This window comes from Haplochromis burtoni, unplaced genomic scaffold, assembly GCF_018398535.1.
Source record: "Haplochromis burtoni strain Fernald_Lab_line unplaced genomic scaffold, NCSU_Asbu1 Contig_1161, whole genome shotgun sequence".
Classification (NCBI taxonomy): Eukaryota; Metazoa; Chordata; class Actinopteri; order Cichliformes; family Cichlidae; genus Haplochromis; species Haplochromis burtoni.
This window is the reverse complement of record NW_024583522.1, coordinates 1,732-20,966: the sequence shown is the minus strand read 5'-3', so window position 1 is coordinate 20,966 and position 19,235 is coordinate 1,732. Positions and strand designations below refer to the sequence as shown.

Sequence of the window (19,235 nt, the reverse complement as noted above, 5' to 3'; positions counted from 1 at the left end):
GGGGTATAGAGAGGAAAGCAAATTTGAGAGAGAAATTTATCCCATGACTTGTGCCTATCACCTACAAAAGTGCAGATTGCAGTCTTCAGAGTCCGGTTGGCATGTTCAGTAGCATTTGTCTAAGGGTGATATGCTGCAGTGAGTCTGTGCACTGAGTCTAAGGCAGAAACAACCTATTCATAAAGCTCACTCCCAAAAGGAGACCCTCTGTCAGAGATCAAATAAGTGGGTGTACCATGTCTAGCAAAAGTGTCAGTGACAGATTTACCATCTGCTACGTGAGATGTACTTCTTTGACAGCACTGGCTTCAACCCACTCAGTCAAATAGTCAACAAACACGATCGAATATGCATTACCAGCAGGGGTGCGGGGCAGTGGCCCTACAAAATCCACAGCCACATACACAGTCAAGCCAATGTCTTAGAAACACCCAAGTGTCCTGCTGTGGGGGAGTTGTGGTAATAGTCTAGCAAGATGCCTCTCATGGAAGTAGGGGCAAACAGTTTCAGCTCTCAAAGGGTGTAGAGCACATGTGGACATGGGGTCTCTGTAATACAAAAGAGAGTCATACACAACATACTGTAACAAGGTGGCACTGTCTGAGCTGTTCAGAGAGTCTGCTTCAATGTCTCTGAGGAGTGGACCTGTGATATGATCACCTAACTGCAGCTGGCTCAATTGTGAACAATCAGCCAGAGTAACGGGTGGCAGAGAATCTCCAAAGTGACGGCTTCTTCTGGCAAAAGAATTGTTGGTCTGTCACAAGTCGGGGTAAAGGATTGCACTTTGTTGTGTGCACCAGGCTTGTGCTCATAACTCAAATCAAAGTAAAAGTCCTGCAGGCAAAGTGACCAGCAGGTAAGTCGGCCTGTTGAGTTTTGAGGAGAGATGAGCCACCTGAGGCTGTTGTAGTCAGTGAAGATAGTAACATGAACACCTTGAACATATGGGCAAAAGTGTTCCTTTTCTGAAGTGCAGTAGTGGAGTTCAGTTTTGTTAAGGGACTGACTAGCAAAAGCCACAGCATACAGGGAGTGCAGAATTATTAGGCAAATGAGTATTTTGTCCACATCATCCTCTTCATGCATGTTGTCTTACTCCAAGCTGTATAGGCTCAAAAGCCTACTACCAATTAAGGGTTAGGGGTTAGGGTTAGTATCCAGTTTCAGGTGCTACCCTTTGGGCTCTGCATTGCACATGCAACTTTTCAGAGACTTGTGAACTCAGGTCTCTGGTCTTATTTACAAAACATGCACTGTCTACCTGGATGGCATTGTCATCGCCTCACCTACCGTTGAATAGCACTTTGTGGATCTTGAGGAAGTGCTGGACAGACTCCAGGCTGCTGGCTTGTCCTTGAAGCTCAAAAAGTGCCAATTCTGCCTCGATGAATTCACCTTCCTCATGCACCACATCACTTCATCAGGTGTCAAACCCAATCCAGATAAAGTAAAGGTGGTTAAGGAATTCAATACCCCAACCACAATGAAGCACGTCCGTCAGTTCCTCTACCTGACTGGTTATTATTGGTTCTAAATTCAGAATTACAGGGAGTGCAGAATTATTAGGCAAGTTGTATTTTTGAGGAATAATTTTATTATTGAACAACAACCATGTTCTCAATGAACCCAAAAAACTCATTAATATCAAAGCTGAATGTTTTTGGAAGTAGTTTTTAGTTTGTTTTTAGTTTTAGCTATTTTAGGGGGATATCTGTGTGTGCAGGTGACTATTACTGTGCATAATTATTAGGCAACTTAACAAAAAACAAATATATACCCATTTCAATTATTTATTTTTACCAGTGAAACCAATATAACATCTCCACATTCACAAATATACATTTCTGACATTCAAAAACAAAACAAAAACAAATCAGCGACCAATATAGCCACCTTTCTTTGCAAGGACACTCAAAAGCCTGCCATCCATGGATTCTGTCAGTGTTTTGATCTGTTCACCATCAACATTGCGTGCAGCAGCAACCACAGCCTCCCAGACACTGTTCAGAGAGGTGTACTGTTTTCCCTCCTTGTAAATCTCACATTTGATGATGGACCACAGGTGGCCATGTTATTAGTTTTTCTTCTTTTATACCCTTTCTTGCCAGCCACGCTGTGGAGTACTTGGACGCGTGTGATGGAGCATTGTCCTGCATGAAAATCATGTTTTTCTTGAAGGATGCAGACTTCTTCCTGTACCACTGCTTGAAGAAGGTGTCTTCCAGAAACTGGCAGTAGGACTGGGAGTTGAGCTTGACTCCATCCTCAACCCGAAAAGGCCCCACAAGCTCATCTTTGATGATACCAGCCCAAACCAGTACTCCACCTCCACCTTGCTGGCGTCTGAGTCGGACTGGAGCTCTCTGCCCTTTACCAATCCAGCCACGGGCCCATCCATCTGGCCCATCAAGACTCACTCTCATTTCATCAGTCCATAAAACCTTAGAAAAACCAGTCTTGAGATATTTCTTGGCCCAGTCTTGACGTTTCAGCTTGTGTGTCTTGTTCAGTGGTGGTCGTCTTTCAGCCTTTCTTACCTTGGCCATGTCTCTGAGTATTGCACACCTTGTGCTTTTGGGCACTCCAGTGATGTTGCAGCTCTGAAATATGGCCAAACTGGTGGCAAGTGGCATCTTGGCAGCTGCACGCTTGACTTTTCTCAGTTCATGGGCAGTTATTTTGCGCCTTGGTTTTTCCACACGCTTCTTGCGACCCTGTTGACTATTTTGAATGAAACGCTTGATTGTTCGATGATCACGCTTCAGAAGCTTTGCAATTTTGAGACTGCTGCATCCCTCTGCAAGATATCTCACTATTTTTGACTTTTCTGAGCCTGTCAAGTCCTTCTTTTGACCCATTTTGCCAAAGGAAAGAACGTTGCCTAATAATTATGCACACCTGATATAACCCTGCATGTGTATAGTGCTGGCGGAGCGCTGCTGACGTCGACTGAGAAAATTGTCAGGCGGTGGAAGGAATACTTCGAGGACCTCCTTAATCCCACTGACACGTCTTCCGAGGAGGAAGCAGAGTCTGGGGATGAGGGGAATGACCCGCCAATTTCCGGGGGCGAGGTCACTGAGGCAGTTAAACAACTCCTTGGTGGCAGAGCCCCTGGTGTTGATGAGGTCCGCCCCGAGTTCCTGAAGGCTCTGGACGTTGTAGGGCTGTCCTGGTTGACACGCCTCTGCAATGTTGCGTGGAGATCAGGGGCAGTACCTGTGGACTGGCAGACCGGGGTGGTGGTCCCCATCTTTAAGAAGGGGGACCGGAGGGTGTGTTCCAACTACAGGGGGATCACACTCCTCAGCCTCCCTGGGAAAGTCTATGCCAGGGTGCTGGAAAGGAGAGTTCGTCCGTTAGTCGAACCTCGGATACAGGAGGAACAATGCGGTTTTCGTCCTGGTCGCGGAACACTGGACCAGCTCTTTATCCTCTCCAGGATACTTGAGGGTGCATGGGAGTTTGCCCAACCAGTCTACATGTGTTTTGTGGACTTGGAGAAGGCATTCGACCGTGTCCCTCGGGGTGTCCTGTGGGAGGTGTTCCGGGAGGCCATGGTTCTCAGCCGGAAAAGGGTGGAGTGCCCACTCCGGGTCGGGGATGAGTTCCTGCCCCAAGTGGAGGAGTTCAAGTATCTCGGGGTCTTGTTCGCGAGTGATGGGAGAAGGGAGCTGGAGATCGACAGACGGATTGGGGCTGCAGCTGCAGTAATGCAGACGCTGCACCGGTCCGTCGTGGTGAAGAGGGAGCTGAGTGTAAAAGCGAAGCTCTCAATTTACCGGTCGATCTACGTCCCTACCCTCACCTATGGCCACGAGCTGTGGGTAGTGACCGAAAGAACGAGATCGCGGATACAAGCGGCAGAAATGAGCTTCCTCCGAAGGGTGGCTGGCCTCTCCCTTAGAGATAGGGTGAGAAGTTCGGCCATCCGGGAGGGGCTCAGAGTAGAGCGCTGCTGCTCCACATCGAAAGGAGCCAGCTGAGGTGGTTCGGCATCTGACAAGGATGCCCCCTGGGCGCCTCCTGGGTGAGGTGTTCCAGGCATGTCCCACCGGGAGGAGGCCCCGGGGCAGACCCAGGACACGCTGGAGAGATTATATCTCTCGGCTGGCCTGGGAACGCCTTGGTTTCCCCCGGAAAGCTGGAGGAGGTGGCTGGGGAGAGGGAGGTCTGGGCCTCTTGCTTAGGCTGCTGCCCCCGCGACCCGACCCCGGACAAAGCGGATGATGGATGATGGATGGATGGATGGATGTCATTAGACCACACCCCTTCTCATTACAGAGATGCACATCACCTAATATGCTTAATTGGTAGTAGGCTTTTGAGCCTATACAGCTTGGAGTAAGACAACATGCATGAAGAGGATGATGTGGACAAAATACTCATTTGCCTAATAATTCTGCACTCCCTGTATGCTGAAGCTGCTGCACTGAGCTATGGCTGCACAGTGGCTGATGCCTTTCGTGGTGGTAACCCCCTAACCCGTTGTTGGACACTGGAGGTGGGTTGGGAATCAAGAACCGGTTTGTGTAGATAATTCCTTGGAGGAACAATGCAGTTTTTGTCCCAGTTGTCCCAGTCACGGAGCACTGGACCAGCTCTTTATCATCTCGTGGATGCTTGAGGGAGCATGGGAGTTTGCCCTACCAGTCTACAGGTGTTTTGTGGAGAAGGTATTCAACTGTTTCACTCGGTAATATTCTGTGGGAGGTGGTTCAGGAGTATGGGGTCTCTGGCTTGTTGATGAAAGCCATTTGATCCTTATACAACCAAGAGCTTATGCATAGATGGCAATAAGTCAGGTTCATTCCTGGAGATCTCAGATGTTGTTCCTGTGATCTGCTAGACCCCCTCACCCAGCTTGGGGTCACTGCACCACGTGCACTGATTACCACTGGGACCACTGTTGCCTTCCCCCTCCAGATCTTCTTGAGTTCTTCTCTGAGCCCTTGCTATTTCTTGAGCTTGTCATGTTCCTTCAGCCCGATGTTGCTATCACTTGGTATGGATACATCTAACACTATGGTCACCTTCCTCTACTTGTCCACCACTACTATGTCTGGTTGGTTAGCCATCACCAGTTGGTCTGTTTGTATCTGGAAGTCCCAAGGGATCTTAGCTTAGTCATTCTCAACCACTCTAGGTGGCGTGTTCCATTTTTCAGAACTTCCAGGCCATACTTGGCACACATGTTCATGTTTACTGTGCCGGCCACTTGGTTATGGCATTCCATGTATCTCTGCCTCTGTGGATCTTGTGCTGAGAGCTTGCTCGTGTGCTGTCATGATTAGTGCCTTTGTGCTGTCTTTCAGTCCAGCTTTGTTCACCCACTGGTAGGATTTCTGGATGTCAGCCACTCCCTCTTTCTGCCAGTGGTACATACCAGATACCACTAACCGCTGACTGAACAAACAAGTAGATTTCCCAAAATGTTGGCCTGTTTAAATTGATGTTTAAATAGACAGGCCATTATGTTTTTTGCACCTGAAAATTTCATCATTTTATTACATAGTGAAGTGAATCTTAGCTGCGCAGTTTACATGATGTATCAATTTTTGAAGTTTACTACAAAGAGTGCACAACTGAGTCATCCTAACTGTTAATGACTGTGGCTTTTATGATAGATTTCTTCCTACTTAATGGGTAAACAAATGACTGCAAGAAAGCTGAAGCAGTGTGAGCATTTTTCATCTCCTGCCATTAAGGCTGTTTACATCACTCAGTTCCTATTCCCAGCAGACTTTAAGAAAGCATCTCAAAATACTTTGCTATCAACAGACACTATTTGCATAACTCAGTTAGGTCTTGAGTATTGTTTTGTTGGGTTTTTTTTTTTTCTCTCACTTCAATTTCCTCTCATTGCTCTCAGTTTTTGTTTTTAATATCAAAGACTTGCTGGATGACAGTCTTGTCATTGGTTCTACTCTAAGAATAGAATGGGGCAAAATGTCCCTTGAAGCTCTTATTGTGGTTGCTTGTCTCTGTTATCACTTTACAGGACATTGTTGAGTTATTGGGATGTAAAGACATGCAGTGTCATTTTGCTGTTTTTGCACTTTTTCTGTTCATACATAGCAATGAGAAAAAGCTGTTCAAATGTGCCCGGCTACCCAGCTCTGAGAAATATTTAGAATTTCTGCACAGGGTAGTGCCATATCTGTTTGATATTCCCTTCTTTAATCTGTTGTTTGCTCGCTGGTGTCTGAGCTTCTTTTCTGTGCCTCTTTGCTGACTTTAAGAACGCCCATTTAGAATAGCCGCACGTTTTGAGTGCTTCCTTCACACGTGTGTGTTCCTTCTTTTTCCCTTTAGGCTTAGAGGGAACATGTTCTGCCCGGTGGTGTAGGGTCCTGATTACTCCAAGTTTGTGTTCCAGAGGGTGATGGGAGTCAAAGAGGAGGTACTGGTCCGTGTGTGTGGGCTTCCGGTAAACTTCGATGTTGAGGTTGCCGTTCTCTTCAATGTGCACAGCGCAGTCCAGGAAAGGCAAACAGTTGTCCTTTGTGTCTTCCCTGGTGAACTTGATGTTTTTATCCACAGCGTTAATGTGCGCGGTGAAGGAATCCACTTCTTGTGTCAGTGAAGTCGGTGGAGTTCTTGATGTGGTGTGGGGTGTTCTCCACGAGAGGAGCAAGGATGGTAGCAAGGTGTTTAGCAATGTTGTAAGTGGCTGAGTTTATGCTACTGACTATGGGTCTGAGTGGGACAGCTTCCTTGTGGATTTTAGGAAGTCCATAGATGCAGGGTATGGCATCCCCTGGGTAAAGGCGGTGATATGTAAGGCGGTCAATGATTTTGTCCTTTTCAAAGTCTTGAAGGCAAGCTATAAGTTTCTTTTTGTAGCTGCTTGTGGGGTCTCGCTTTAAGGGTTCGTAGGTGTTGTTGTCACTGAGGAGAGTAGTGATCTTTGTGTGGTAATCTGTAGTGTTTAGGACCACGGTGCATCTTCCCTTATCAGCTGGTAAAACAGTGATGTTGTGGTCTGGGGACAAGGCCAGTGACTCGCCCATCACTGGGGGCAAGGTCACTGAGGCACTTAAACTCGATTCGCCCTGAGCTCCTGAAGGCTCTGGATGTTGTAGGGCTGTTGTTGTTGACACACCTCTATAATGTTGTGTGGAGATCTGGGGCAGTGGCTCTTGATCTGAAGACTGGGGTGGTGGTTCCCATCTTTAAGAAAGGGGGCTGAGGGGTGTGCTCTAACTACAGAGGGATCTCACTCCTCAGCCTCCCCAGGAAAGTCTATAGCAGGGTGCTGGAAAGGAGTTCATCCGTTATTCGGACCTCAGTTTCTTGGTTTCGGAACACCGGACAAACTCTTTATCCTCTCGAGGATATAGATTACCAGCTGCAGTAATGCGGATGCTGAGGAGGAAGCCTCAGGATAGACCCAGCATATGCTGGAAAAATTATGTCTCCCGGCTTGTGTGGGAAACATCTCGGTGTTCAACCAGATAAGATGGATGAGGTGGTTTGGGAGAAGGAGCCCTGGGCTCCTTTGTTTAGGTTGCAGCCCCTGTGACCTGGCACAGGATAAGGGGAAGAAAATGGATGGATTGATGGATGTTATGCATACTATATACTGTAACAATTGTAAACATTGAGGTCAGTTTGTACATAAATTACAGCTCAAGTTTTAAATTAATTCATGTTCGTGGCTCTTATGATGTCAGTGAGAGGGGATGTCCTTAAATGTGGTCATCTCAGGTGTAGAGTTCTCGTTGTGGGTACATAAATTATGCTTACCTACTGCTTGAACATTCTGTTGAGTTTGGGAAAAGATGAAAGGAAAGATGAGAGTTTTGGTTCTTCTTCAATCTTACTACAGAGCTCCGAGTTCCCAGAGGAATAGAGCGGATGATGGAAAATGAGAATGTTATAGTCTTCCTTCTCTTCGCCTTTTGCTTGGGTGGCGAGCTGTGCATGATTGGGTGACGTGTCTCCACATTGCTAATCACTTTGAAGCTCCTGGACATGATTATTTATGAGGGACAATCCAATAGTGGATACACTTTTACACTGTCATTGTGTTTGCAGTTTTAAAGTGGCGGACTGCTAGATTAAATTTAAAAGTCAAATGCCTTTATGCAGTGTATAGCAACATAAAAGTAAATAAATGACTATTTCTAAACTACCAGTCAAAAGTTTGGACACACCTTCTCATTCAATGTTTTTCTTTATTTGTACTACTTTGCACATTGTATACACATACTGAAGACATCAGATATATGAAGCAAGATATAAGGAATTATGTAGTAAAGAAAAAATTAATAAATAACTAAATATGTTTGTATATTTTAGATTCCTCAAATTAGCCACCCTTTCCTTTGTTGATAGCACTGGAAACCATTGGCCTTATCTCAATGAGCTTTATGCTGTAGTCACCTGAAATGGTTTTTCCCAGCAACAAAGCTGCGCCCTAAGCTTAACTCTCTGTTTCTGAGTCCTCATTTCCTTCAACCTGCCTGCCACACAGCACTCACCATGACATGGACAAAGAGGACCGGATTGGTTATAATGTAAGTACAGTAACACAGAGTTATAAAGATACTTGAAAAACAGGTCATTTTTCAACTTTACATATAACCCCTTTGTAAACCCTGTTCACCGAAGTCTATTTACCAACATAGATAAAGATATCACACACAAAAAACACAAGGAAACGTTGAAAATCATTTTTTGGCACAACACCAACCTCTATAATGTATGCAAAGGTCCTCAAGCGTTCTCAGCATCTCTGGGAACTCCATCAAGACTGTTGGAAAACCATTAGTGATGGGAATTCCGGCTCCTTCGGCTCCCGGCTTTTCAGGTTGTTTTGTTGCTTAATTTATTTATTTTCAACAACAATATAAAATTATGCACAAAATGAATTACTAATGTTAAAAAAACATGCTTTTTATTTATATATGTTTATATGTAAATATGCTTTTATTTATTCACTCCACATAAAATGTTAAAAATAAATTATAAAATACAAAAAACAACTATTTACATTTCAACTTTTAACTATTAAAATTTTCAGTTTTTTCCTTTTAAACAAATTTAAAGTGAAACAACACAAAACACTGCAAATCACAACACGATAAAATATAAATTAAAATCTGCAAAACAAAAAGAAGATGCACATTCTCTGTCATATAGGCCTGGGATGATTTTTTGGAAGAGTGTGGAATTACTACCACCCCTCTGCTCAGCGCAAACACAAGTTAGAGAGAGGGTGAGAAAAAGAAAACAAACAAAACACTCCCTTTGTTCACTTCAAAGAGCCGGCTCCGACCGACACATCATTAAAAACCATTTCAGGTGACGACCTCATGAAGCTCAGAGAGAGGATGCCAAGAGTGTGCAAAGCAGTAATCAAAGCAAAGGCTTATTTTTCACATTTTTTGTTTACTACATATTTTCCATATGTGTTCATTCATAGTTTTGATGCCTTCAGTAAGAATCTACAATGTAAATAGTCTTGAAAATAAAGAAAAACGATTAAATGAGAAGGTGTCCAATGTTTTGACTGGTAGTGTATTTACAGGTTCTGAGGCTGTTTACCTGCACTGCAGTCTTCTTGAACTTTTAATGAAAAAGCATGTTGCAAGTTGTGTGACTGACAGGTGGTTTGGTGTTTTTTCTCTGCCTTTGTTAAATTGTAGGTGCATTGTGTCTGTTTACAATGCACTGTTTGTGTCTTCTTGACCCCACAGTAAACTACAGCAAGTCATGGGCCCAAGGCAAATCAAGCGTCTTGATTATCTCTCCAATAAGCATCGTATCTTCACAAATGGTGTCTTTCATTTCCCTAATGGACTCTCTAAAGAGCTTAAGTGGATAGAGCTTGTGGTGAGTGTAGCCTAAAGCACAGAAAGGCAGCTACTGTGAGAAGAAAGCTCTGTGGTAAAGATGCTGGATCTGAAATGCAGTTAATGGCTTGGAAGGCAAACTCATTTAGTTGCATCTGCAGCGCCCATGCTTTATGATGATTACACCATCATTCCTGCCTTTACTGCAGGCCTCTAAGCTATACACAGCAGCCCGTGTGAGTGAAGACGTCCACATTGGTTCACAAACATTCAATTATAACCGTGAGAATTCCATTTAACTAGTCATTTGTTCTGTGATGGCTCAGAATAATATTTTACCGCCTAGATTACCTCCTTTTTGAAGTCATTCAAACTGTGTTGATTTTTTATTTGAATAAAGATTATTTACCAATGTAAATACACTGTATCCATATTTTAAAATACAAATTAATCACCACTGCTATAATGGTTTGTCTTTGTGTGCTTTATAGTTGCAGAGCACAAATCACTACACTAGTTTTATCCCTGAGGAAGCAAAACAACAAAAAGCAAATCAATGGCTCGTGAAAATATAGCAGCTATCAGACTGAAAACTTCTGCTGAAATAAATCATTTTAAATAATCATAATTCATCAGCAAATATTAAAACTAACCTTTGTTTGGCCTTTTGAAAAAAAGCCAACAGTCATATTGCAGCCACAGAAATTCTTTTGTCCATGAAACCATAAAGCTGCACTTTCTTTTTGCCTTATAGTCTGATTTGTCATAACTTTTCCGTTTTGTGGTAAGCTTTTCTTTGGCTGTCACTTCTTCACCCTGACCTGTCTTATTTGGCTCAGCAGAACTGAAATATATATCCTGCTGCTTTTATACACGCACTTACATAATGCTCAGCGATTCTCTGCGCAATCAACCTCTCACATGTTTAAGCTGCGGGAGAGTTCACTTGTCATGTTTGCATAGTAAGCTAACGATTAATAAGACGATGTCAGAGGAATTGGTGCGCAAATTATCATCACTCACCAATCAGTGCTGTCGCTCTCTATACACAGTTCGCACGATTGCAAAGTGAAAGCAAAAAAACAAGCGCAAATTCAAACGCGATTTCAATATGTCACATATTGACAGTGGCTCACCGATGCCAATGACATAATTACCCAGCTACATTTCCGAAAGAATGCAAAAGCATTGACATATATTTTCCTTCCTACGATAGCCGACGGGCAGGGCAGAGATAGATTTTGGTAGCCCGACTGGAAAAATCGCTAGCCCGGGACGTCGGGCTAGCGATTTTGCGAGCCCTGTATCTGATTGAGGAATCACTCATCTTTGGAAAAGAGAGTTTATTACAGAGAAATGGCTCTTTCCAAAATAAAAGCTATACTATACGCTTCTTCTGGGCTATATTCTCAGCAGCATATTAAACATATCAGGTCCCCATAAGGAGAATCATGTGCTAACGGCTGTCTAAATGACTCGGGTAAAGTTTGTAGCATGCATGCTTGTGTTTTTGTCTGCTTCCACTTGTCTTTGCACTAGGATGATGTCGGTGTAAATGTGCAGTCATATTCGTTGTGTTCCCACTAGTGCTGTCAGCGTTAATCTCATTGAAATGACGTTAACGCCACAACACGGCAAATCTCCGTTAACGAGCTACCCCTGATCGCCCCGTGCATGGGGCTGGACGGCCAACACGTTAACGAGCTAACTGCGCCAACACACTAGCTCCCACCCATGTAATTGAGCATTGCGTGGCACATCCAACATACTGTTTTACTTTTGTCCATGACGCGCTTACCTTCAGGGTCATACACTCTGTGAATCTGCATTCGACTACTCCGCCTAGGCTGCACTGTCGAGCGCAGATCCACCGAGCGTCAACACAGACAGCATCGTCAGAAGGAAAGTTGATAAAATAAATAAAAAATTTTGTATTGTTCGATACATATGCGTACCGAACCGAAAGCACTGTATCGAACGGTTCAATATCGATACGAGTATTCGTTGCACCCCTAATGAATAAATATATATATATATAATGATGCAGTATCTAGATAGATAGATAGATAGATAGATAGATAGATAGATAGATAGATAGATAAAGATGTGATGCTGGTATGTGTACAGTACAGCAGGTGTATAACTATACAGGGTGGGCCATTTATATGGATACACCGTAATAAAATGGGAATGGTTGGTGATATTAAAGTCCTGTTTGTGGCACATTAGTATATGTGAGGGGGCAAACTCCTCAAGATGGGTGGTGACCATGGTGGCCATTTAGAAGTCGGCCATCTTGGATACAACTTTTGTTTTTTCAATAGGAAGAGGGCCATGTGACACATCAAACTTATTGGTAATGTCACAAGAAAAACAATGGTGTGCTTGGTTTCAACGTAACTTTATTCTTTCATGAGTTATTTACAAGTTTCTCTTTGTTCACAGCCATTGACATGTCGAAGAGGTTAACATGTGAGGAGCGGATCGAAATTGTGTTGATATCTGGTGAACGCAGTAACCGGGTCATTGCAGCAGATTTCAATGCAAGACACCCTACGAGACCACCCATCTCCCATGCTACAGTCAGCAAACTGCTTGCTAAGTTTCGTGAAACTGGTTCAGTGTTGGATTTGCCAAAATGTACGCGATCGCAAACATAAGATAATGCAAACTGAACCTCCATGCTAAGTTGAAGGTAATTTCGACGCAGTGTCCAATGTGGACGCAACTGTCCTAGAACATCTGCGCCAGTTCATTAGCAAGAGCCCACAGCGTAGCACTTCGCTGCATGTCACTGGAGAGTGGCATTAGTCGAACATCCCTTCGGCAGATATTAGCTACTCACAAATGGCACCCTTACAAACTCCAGCTACTGCAGCATCTCAACGAGGATGACCCAGATCGGCGCACAGAATTTGCAGAATGGGCAAAACAAAAATTGGAACAGGACCCTCAGTTCACGCAGAAGATTTTGTTCAGTGATGAGGCAAACTTTTATGTGAATGGTGAAGTTAACAAACAAAACCACCGCTATTGGTCTGACACTAACCCACATTGGATGGATCCCTCCAAGACTGTTGGAACAACAAAAGTGATGGTTTGGTGTGGTATATGGGGTACAACGATAGTGGGTCCATTCTTCATCAATGGAAACCTCAAGGCCACTGGATATTTGAAATTGCTACATGATGATGTGTTTCCCTCTTTATGCACTGAAGCTGGCACGTTCCCTGAGTTTTTCCAGCAAGATGGTGCACCACCACATTATGGGTGCCAGGTCCGAGCATTCCTAGATGAACAGTTTCCTGGAAAGTGGATTGGTCGTCGTGGGCCAGTTGAATGGCCCCCAAGGTCTCCCGATCTGACCCCCTTAGACTTTTATCTTTGGGGTCATCTGAAGGCAATTGTCTATGGTGTGAAGATACGAGATGTGCAGCACCTGAAACTACGGATACTGGATGCCTGTGCTGGCATTTCTCCTGCGGTGTTGCTATCAGTGTGTGAAGAGTGGGAGAAGAGGGTTGCATTGACAATCCAACACAATGGGCTGCACACTGAACACATTTTATAAGTGCTCAGAAACTTGTAAATAACTCATGAAAGAATAAAGTTACGTTGAAACCAAGCACACCATTGTTTTTCTTGTGACATTACCAATAAGTTTGATGTGTCACATGGCCCTCTTCCTATTGAAAAAACCAAAAGTTGTATCCAAGATGGCCGACTTCTAAATGGCCACCATGGTCAACACCCATCTTGAGGAGTTTGCCCCCTCACATATACTAATGTGCCACAAACAGGACTTTAATATAACCAACCATTCCCATTTTATTATGATGTATTCATATAAATGGCCCACCCTGTAGAATAACCTAGAATGGGTATATAGCACAGATACTGGTCATGATTTATGAGTGTGATGGCAGTGGGGGAAAAAACTGTCTCTAGTTGTTGTGGTATGGGAGGTTTTCTAGTACCTGCCAGGTGGAGGGGAGGAGTTTAAAATCGGATGCTAAGCATCTCTGATGACTTTCGCTCCCCACTGGTTCTTGAGCAGTAAGATTCAGCCACTTGAAGCAGACAGCTGGCCTCTGACATGATTTTGCGAGATCCTTGGCTACAATCAGTTCCTGCCAGTGATGAAGTATAGTGTTTCAACCAGTGAAAGTAATCCAAAAGAAGTTAATTCATTAACAGCATATGCATTTTAAATTTGCTGAGGTCTTTTGTAATTATCATAGAATATTATTGTTAAAAATTTAATATATATTTGTTTAAGGCAAATATGTATTAAGTCTAAAGTATAAGTATACCTAAGTATAAAAATAAAATCAAAGGTGACAGCCACCCCAAATACTCTGTGCCTCATTTTTAACCTGGGCCAATAGACTCTTTTAAGTTAGATCTTTTTATAGTAAAAATGTAGATGGGAGAAAACATTTTACAGCTCAACCAGGACAAATCAGAAGTTTTAGTTATTGGTACTAGAAGCTGTCAGCACATCTACACTCAACAAAAATATAAACGCAACACCTTTGTTACTGCTCCCATTCCCCATGGGATGGACGTAGAGACCTAAAATTAATTCCAGATACACAATATAACCATCCCTCCCAAACAGTGGTCACAAATCAGTCCAAATGTGTGGTAGTGGGCACATCTGCTATATTGAGATAATCCATCCCACCTCACAGGTGTGCCACATCAGGATGCTGATCTGACATCATGAGTAGTGCACAGGCGTACCTCAGACTGCCCACAACAAAAGGCCACCCTGGAATGTGCAGTTTTGTCTCACAGCAAAATGCCACAGATGCCACAAGCAATGAGGGAGCGTGCAATTGGCATGCTGACAGCAGGAATGTCAACCAGATCTGTCGCCCGTGCATTGAATGTTCATTTCTCAACCATAAGCCGTCTCCACAGGCGTTTCAGAGAATATGGCAGCACATCCAACCGGCCTCACAACCGCAGACCTCGTGTAACCACACCAGCCCAGGACCTCCACATCCAGCAGGTTCACCTCCAAGATCGTCTGAGACCAGCCACCCAGACAGCTGCTGGAACAATTGGTTTGCACAACCAAACAATTTCTGCACAAACTGTCAGAAACCGTCTCAGGGACGCTCAACTGCATGCCCGTTGTCCTCATCGGGGTCTTGACCTGACTCCAGCTCGTCGCCGTAACAGACTTGTGGCGTCTGGCACGTTGGAGAGGTGTGCGCTTCACGGATGAATCATGGTTCACATTGTTCAGGGCAGATGGCAGCTGAGAATGTCCCAGTTCTTGCATGGCCAGCATACTCACCGGAAATGTCACCCATTGAGCATGTTCGGGATGTGATTGACCGGCGTATACGACAGCGTGTACCAGTTCCCACGAATATCCAACAACCTCGCACAGCCATTGAAGTGGAGTGGACCAACATTCCACAGGCCACAATTGACAATCTGATAGATTCCATGCGACGATGTGTTGCACTGCATGAGGCAAATGGTGGTCACACCAGATACTGACCAGTTCTGGGTCCCCAGACCCCCAATAGCGCAAAAAAACTGCACATTCCAGGGTGGCCTTTTGTTGTGGGCAGTCTGAGGTACACCTGTGCACTACTCATGATGTCAGATCAGCATCCTGATGTGGCACACCTGTGAGGTGGGATGGATTATCTCAATATAGCAGATGTGCTCACTACCACACATTTGGACTGATTTGTGACCACTGTTTGGGAGGGATGGTTATATTGTGTATCTGGAATTAATTTTAGGTCTCTACGTCCATCCCATGGGGAATGGGAGCAGTAACAAAGGTGTTGCGTTTATATTTTTGTTGAGTGTATATTTACTAGCAATGAATACCTCCAAATCCAATATTTAGGTGTCATCTTTGACATGATTCTTAGTTTTGAGCTGCAAATCAGAAGTGCAACCTTTTGTTTTGGTTATTTACTGTACCAGGAGTTACAGAAATCCCTGGATTGCAGTTTGTCTCATAAGGCTGTAATAAAATATTTAGTTAAGGGTACACTCAATTTTTTCTAGGCCATTTTCACAATTTTCACTTTAAAAAGCATTGCCTGATTATATCTTTTAAGCTTATATTACTTCAACAAAAAACTCTCAGATTTACTTTGCTGAATGAAGAACATGAGCATTTTTCATAATATTGCAGAGCTAACCGACTTTCTTATCTCAGTGCTTCCTGACTTTCCAACCATATCTGCAGCATGGTAATTCCTTAACAGAGCTGCTCAGATGTGCTGGTGTGCCCACTCAGACCAGTTGAGCGTTTTCGGGATCTTCGGCCAGATGAGCTAGCAGATTTGTTCTCCACCGCTCAGAGAGTCGCCAACTTGGTGGAGAAACACTTCAATGCCACCTCAATCACCATCACCATTCAGGTAAACCACACACTCGGTAATATTTTTTAACAGTCACTGTCACAGTCGGGGAGAAGCTGACTTTGTGAAGTGACCTGGTGGACCCAAGTGCAGACAAGCAAAAACCCAACTTGATCTTAACAAAGCTGGACGTGAACATGAACATAGAAACCTGACATGAGAAACCTAAAACATGAAGACTTGAAGAAGCATCATTTCATAGACCTGGAAACATGGCATGACAAAGTAGGGTGGACAGATGAGAAATGAATGAAAACTGACAGAGTAAATACACACAGGAGGTGAATGATCACAAGGACTCCACGGGGGACAGGAATGCCACAGCCATCATAACAGGACGCAGACGTGAAAACACCATAAACTCAAAATGCTGGGTGATATGACCCAGAACCATGACGGTACTTGAAAAATAGGGTAATAATAAAAATAGGGTAATAATAAAAATAGGATAATAATGCAGTAATGCCACCCTCCCGAGAGCCAGAGGCAGACTGGGTAAGACCCAGGAGACCCCAGCCGTCCATGGCACCCAAGAGAGCTGAAGATCCGAGGGGAGCAAGCATCTCTTGAGCTGTGCCATGAGCAGTTGCTCAAAAGATTTCATAACTATGGGCACGAGTTCAACAGGGTGACAGTTGTTCAGGTATGTTGGTGGTGAGTGTTTCGGCCCTGGCACAATGGAGATGGTCTTGAAGCACATTTAGGACAGAGAGAGGGGGGAAAAAACTATGTAGCTCATTTTTTTACTGTAAGGTGATGGGAAGTAATGATCAGTGTGGTCACATAATTGTGTAGATACTGACTGTATCTTTTTTTCTACAAACCCAAATCTGAGAAAGTTGAAAAGTTGTGTAACATGTAAAAACGAAAAGTCAGATTCAATGATCAGATCAACCATATTTATTCACAATATAGCCTTGAAAACATATCAAATGTTAATCTGAAAAAAGGTCTTTTCTTAGATCTTTTTGCGCAAGGGACCAAAAGTAAAGAAAAAAAGGTGGCGATTTAGCAATAGTACATGTGAGAGGATTGGTCTTTTCATACGTGGGCCCATAAACTGGTAACTCAGTAGTTATTTCACTTTCCTTCATTTTGGAAAAGGATCGAGGCGCAAAAAATAGTCACTCACCTCCAGCGAGTATTATGCTGCAGCGGACAGTAAAGGGACAACAAACATACTGTGTCTTGTACTGCTGCATCTGTAACAAACCACACTCACACTCTGACTAGAGCCACAAAATAAGTTTTAATAGTATTTCCTAGCATGGGAAATCTGAGTGACCCAACTGGGTGACTATTGCCAGGGCAATTTTTCCACTGCAGGTAAGCTCAGTGGAAAAATCACATACAAAATACATAAATGCAATTAGATAAAAAATCACATTTAACATAATTTGACAATCTCTAGAAGATAAATGGAGAATTTACCTGCTGTATTTTTACATTATAGCTGTTGGATCGAGTGTTAATGACTGTTCTGCAAATCCATCTGTTCCAAAAGGTTTTGAGTAATGGTTTAAAGTGGAGATTTTGAGTTGGCTGTAATTCTTAAACAGATACAGCTATATCTTTGTTAAAATCCTTCAATTAACGTTGGTTGTATGCACTTTAGTCTAAATATGGAACATTTAAAAAACTAAATCCCATTGAATAAATATAGCCAAAAAGTTGCCTATGAAGACAAATATCTCAGGATAAAGACGGCTTTGACACAAACCAAGGGGGTTGTTTTAGGGGAGGTGAGATGTTATTACCTCATCTTAAATTAAATTCTTTCTTTAAAATATTAATGCAAGTATTTCTAAATTCTCATCTCTGGACTAATTACCCCTTTCTTTTCCCACCAGGATGGCCCTGAAGCCGGACAAACTGTGAAGGTGAGAACTTAATAATTTATGACCTTGAAATATGTCATGAACCCTCTGCAATAGTTATGCACTATTAAATAATCATCATAATTAACTTGTAGAGCTAAACTCCTGGAGATGGCGAATTATTCAGTTATCTTTTCTAAAAGGTGTAATTTTTAGTTTGGCTGAAGGCTACATGAAATAATTCATGTCACTTGCTTGGGAGCCTTTGGGAAAGTTCACAGGTTAAAGGAGGGGAGAGAATCATCCTCTTGTAAAATAATCCACTGTACTGTTGTGCTATTTTTTACTATATTAAAAAATGTATGATGCATTTGAACCTTATGAATAATAAATAAAATATCAGTGTATGAGATCCAGCATATGTGTAGCTCATATTACAGTTTGAAATGCACATCATAAGTGGATAAGTTTTTGGCAACAAATGAGTAAAAGGTTTAGATGATGTGCTTGTATGCTGTATGAGGCAAGAAGGAAACATTTGATCCTTATACAACCGTTGGGTCGCATAGCCGGTAATAAATAAGACTCATTCCCAGTGGGTGATAGGCTCTGCCAGGGCTGCCATTTGTCACCGATTCTGTTCATAATTTTTATTGACAGAATTTCTAGGCGTAGCCAAGTGACGGAAGGCATTCACTTAGTCGGTCTCAGAATCACATCTCTGCTTTTCCCGGATGATGTTGTTCTGTTGGGTTCATCAGGTGATGGCCTCAAGCTCACACTGGAATGGTTTGCAGCCAAGTGTGAAGGGCACAGGAACAACCTCACAAGGTTCATAGATGGGTATACTAGTGGTGTGCGGATTGATATAGAAATATCGATTCTTCTGATACCAGTAGTTTAAGTTCTAGAATCGCTTCTCATATTAAAATATCGACATTTTAGTACTTTGGGGTAAATTTGTAGTGTTTCATTAACAGGAACACAGTGGAAAGAAACTATATCATTCGGGTCGTCTAAATTGGAAGGAACCACTTCCTCTTATGCCGTTCATAGTCATATGCGAAATACAGCTGTATAAATGTGTGGCAGCCTCTGGCGTGCGCACTCACAATGGCTGAGTGTAAACAGAGTCATGTGTGGGCATATTTTACTTCCACAAACAGCCAAGAAGCGGTTTGCGATACATGTGGCAAGAAAGTGAGGTGTTGTGG

At 43.2% G+C, this 19,235-nt stretch overlaps 1 protein-coding gene across 1 annotated transcript in view; it reads left to right on the top strand.

The window, feature by feature from the left end:
- The window catches only part of LOC102314065 (bis(5'-adenosyl)-triphosphatase), a gene marked incomplete at its 3' end in the record, with an annotated part of 63,887 nt that extends 45,803 nt beyond the window's left edge, over window positions 1-18,084 (top strand). The window contains 2 exon segments of the mRNA XM_005951852.3: window positions 16,059-16,204; window positions 18,055-18,084. Of these exon segments, the coding sequence (XP_005951914.3) occupies window positions 16,059-16,204; window positions 18,055-18,084 (176 nt within the window).
- Between the last annotated feature and the right edge of the window lie 1,151 nt (window positions 18,085-19,235).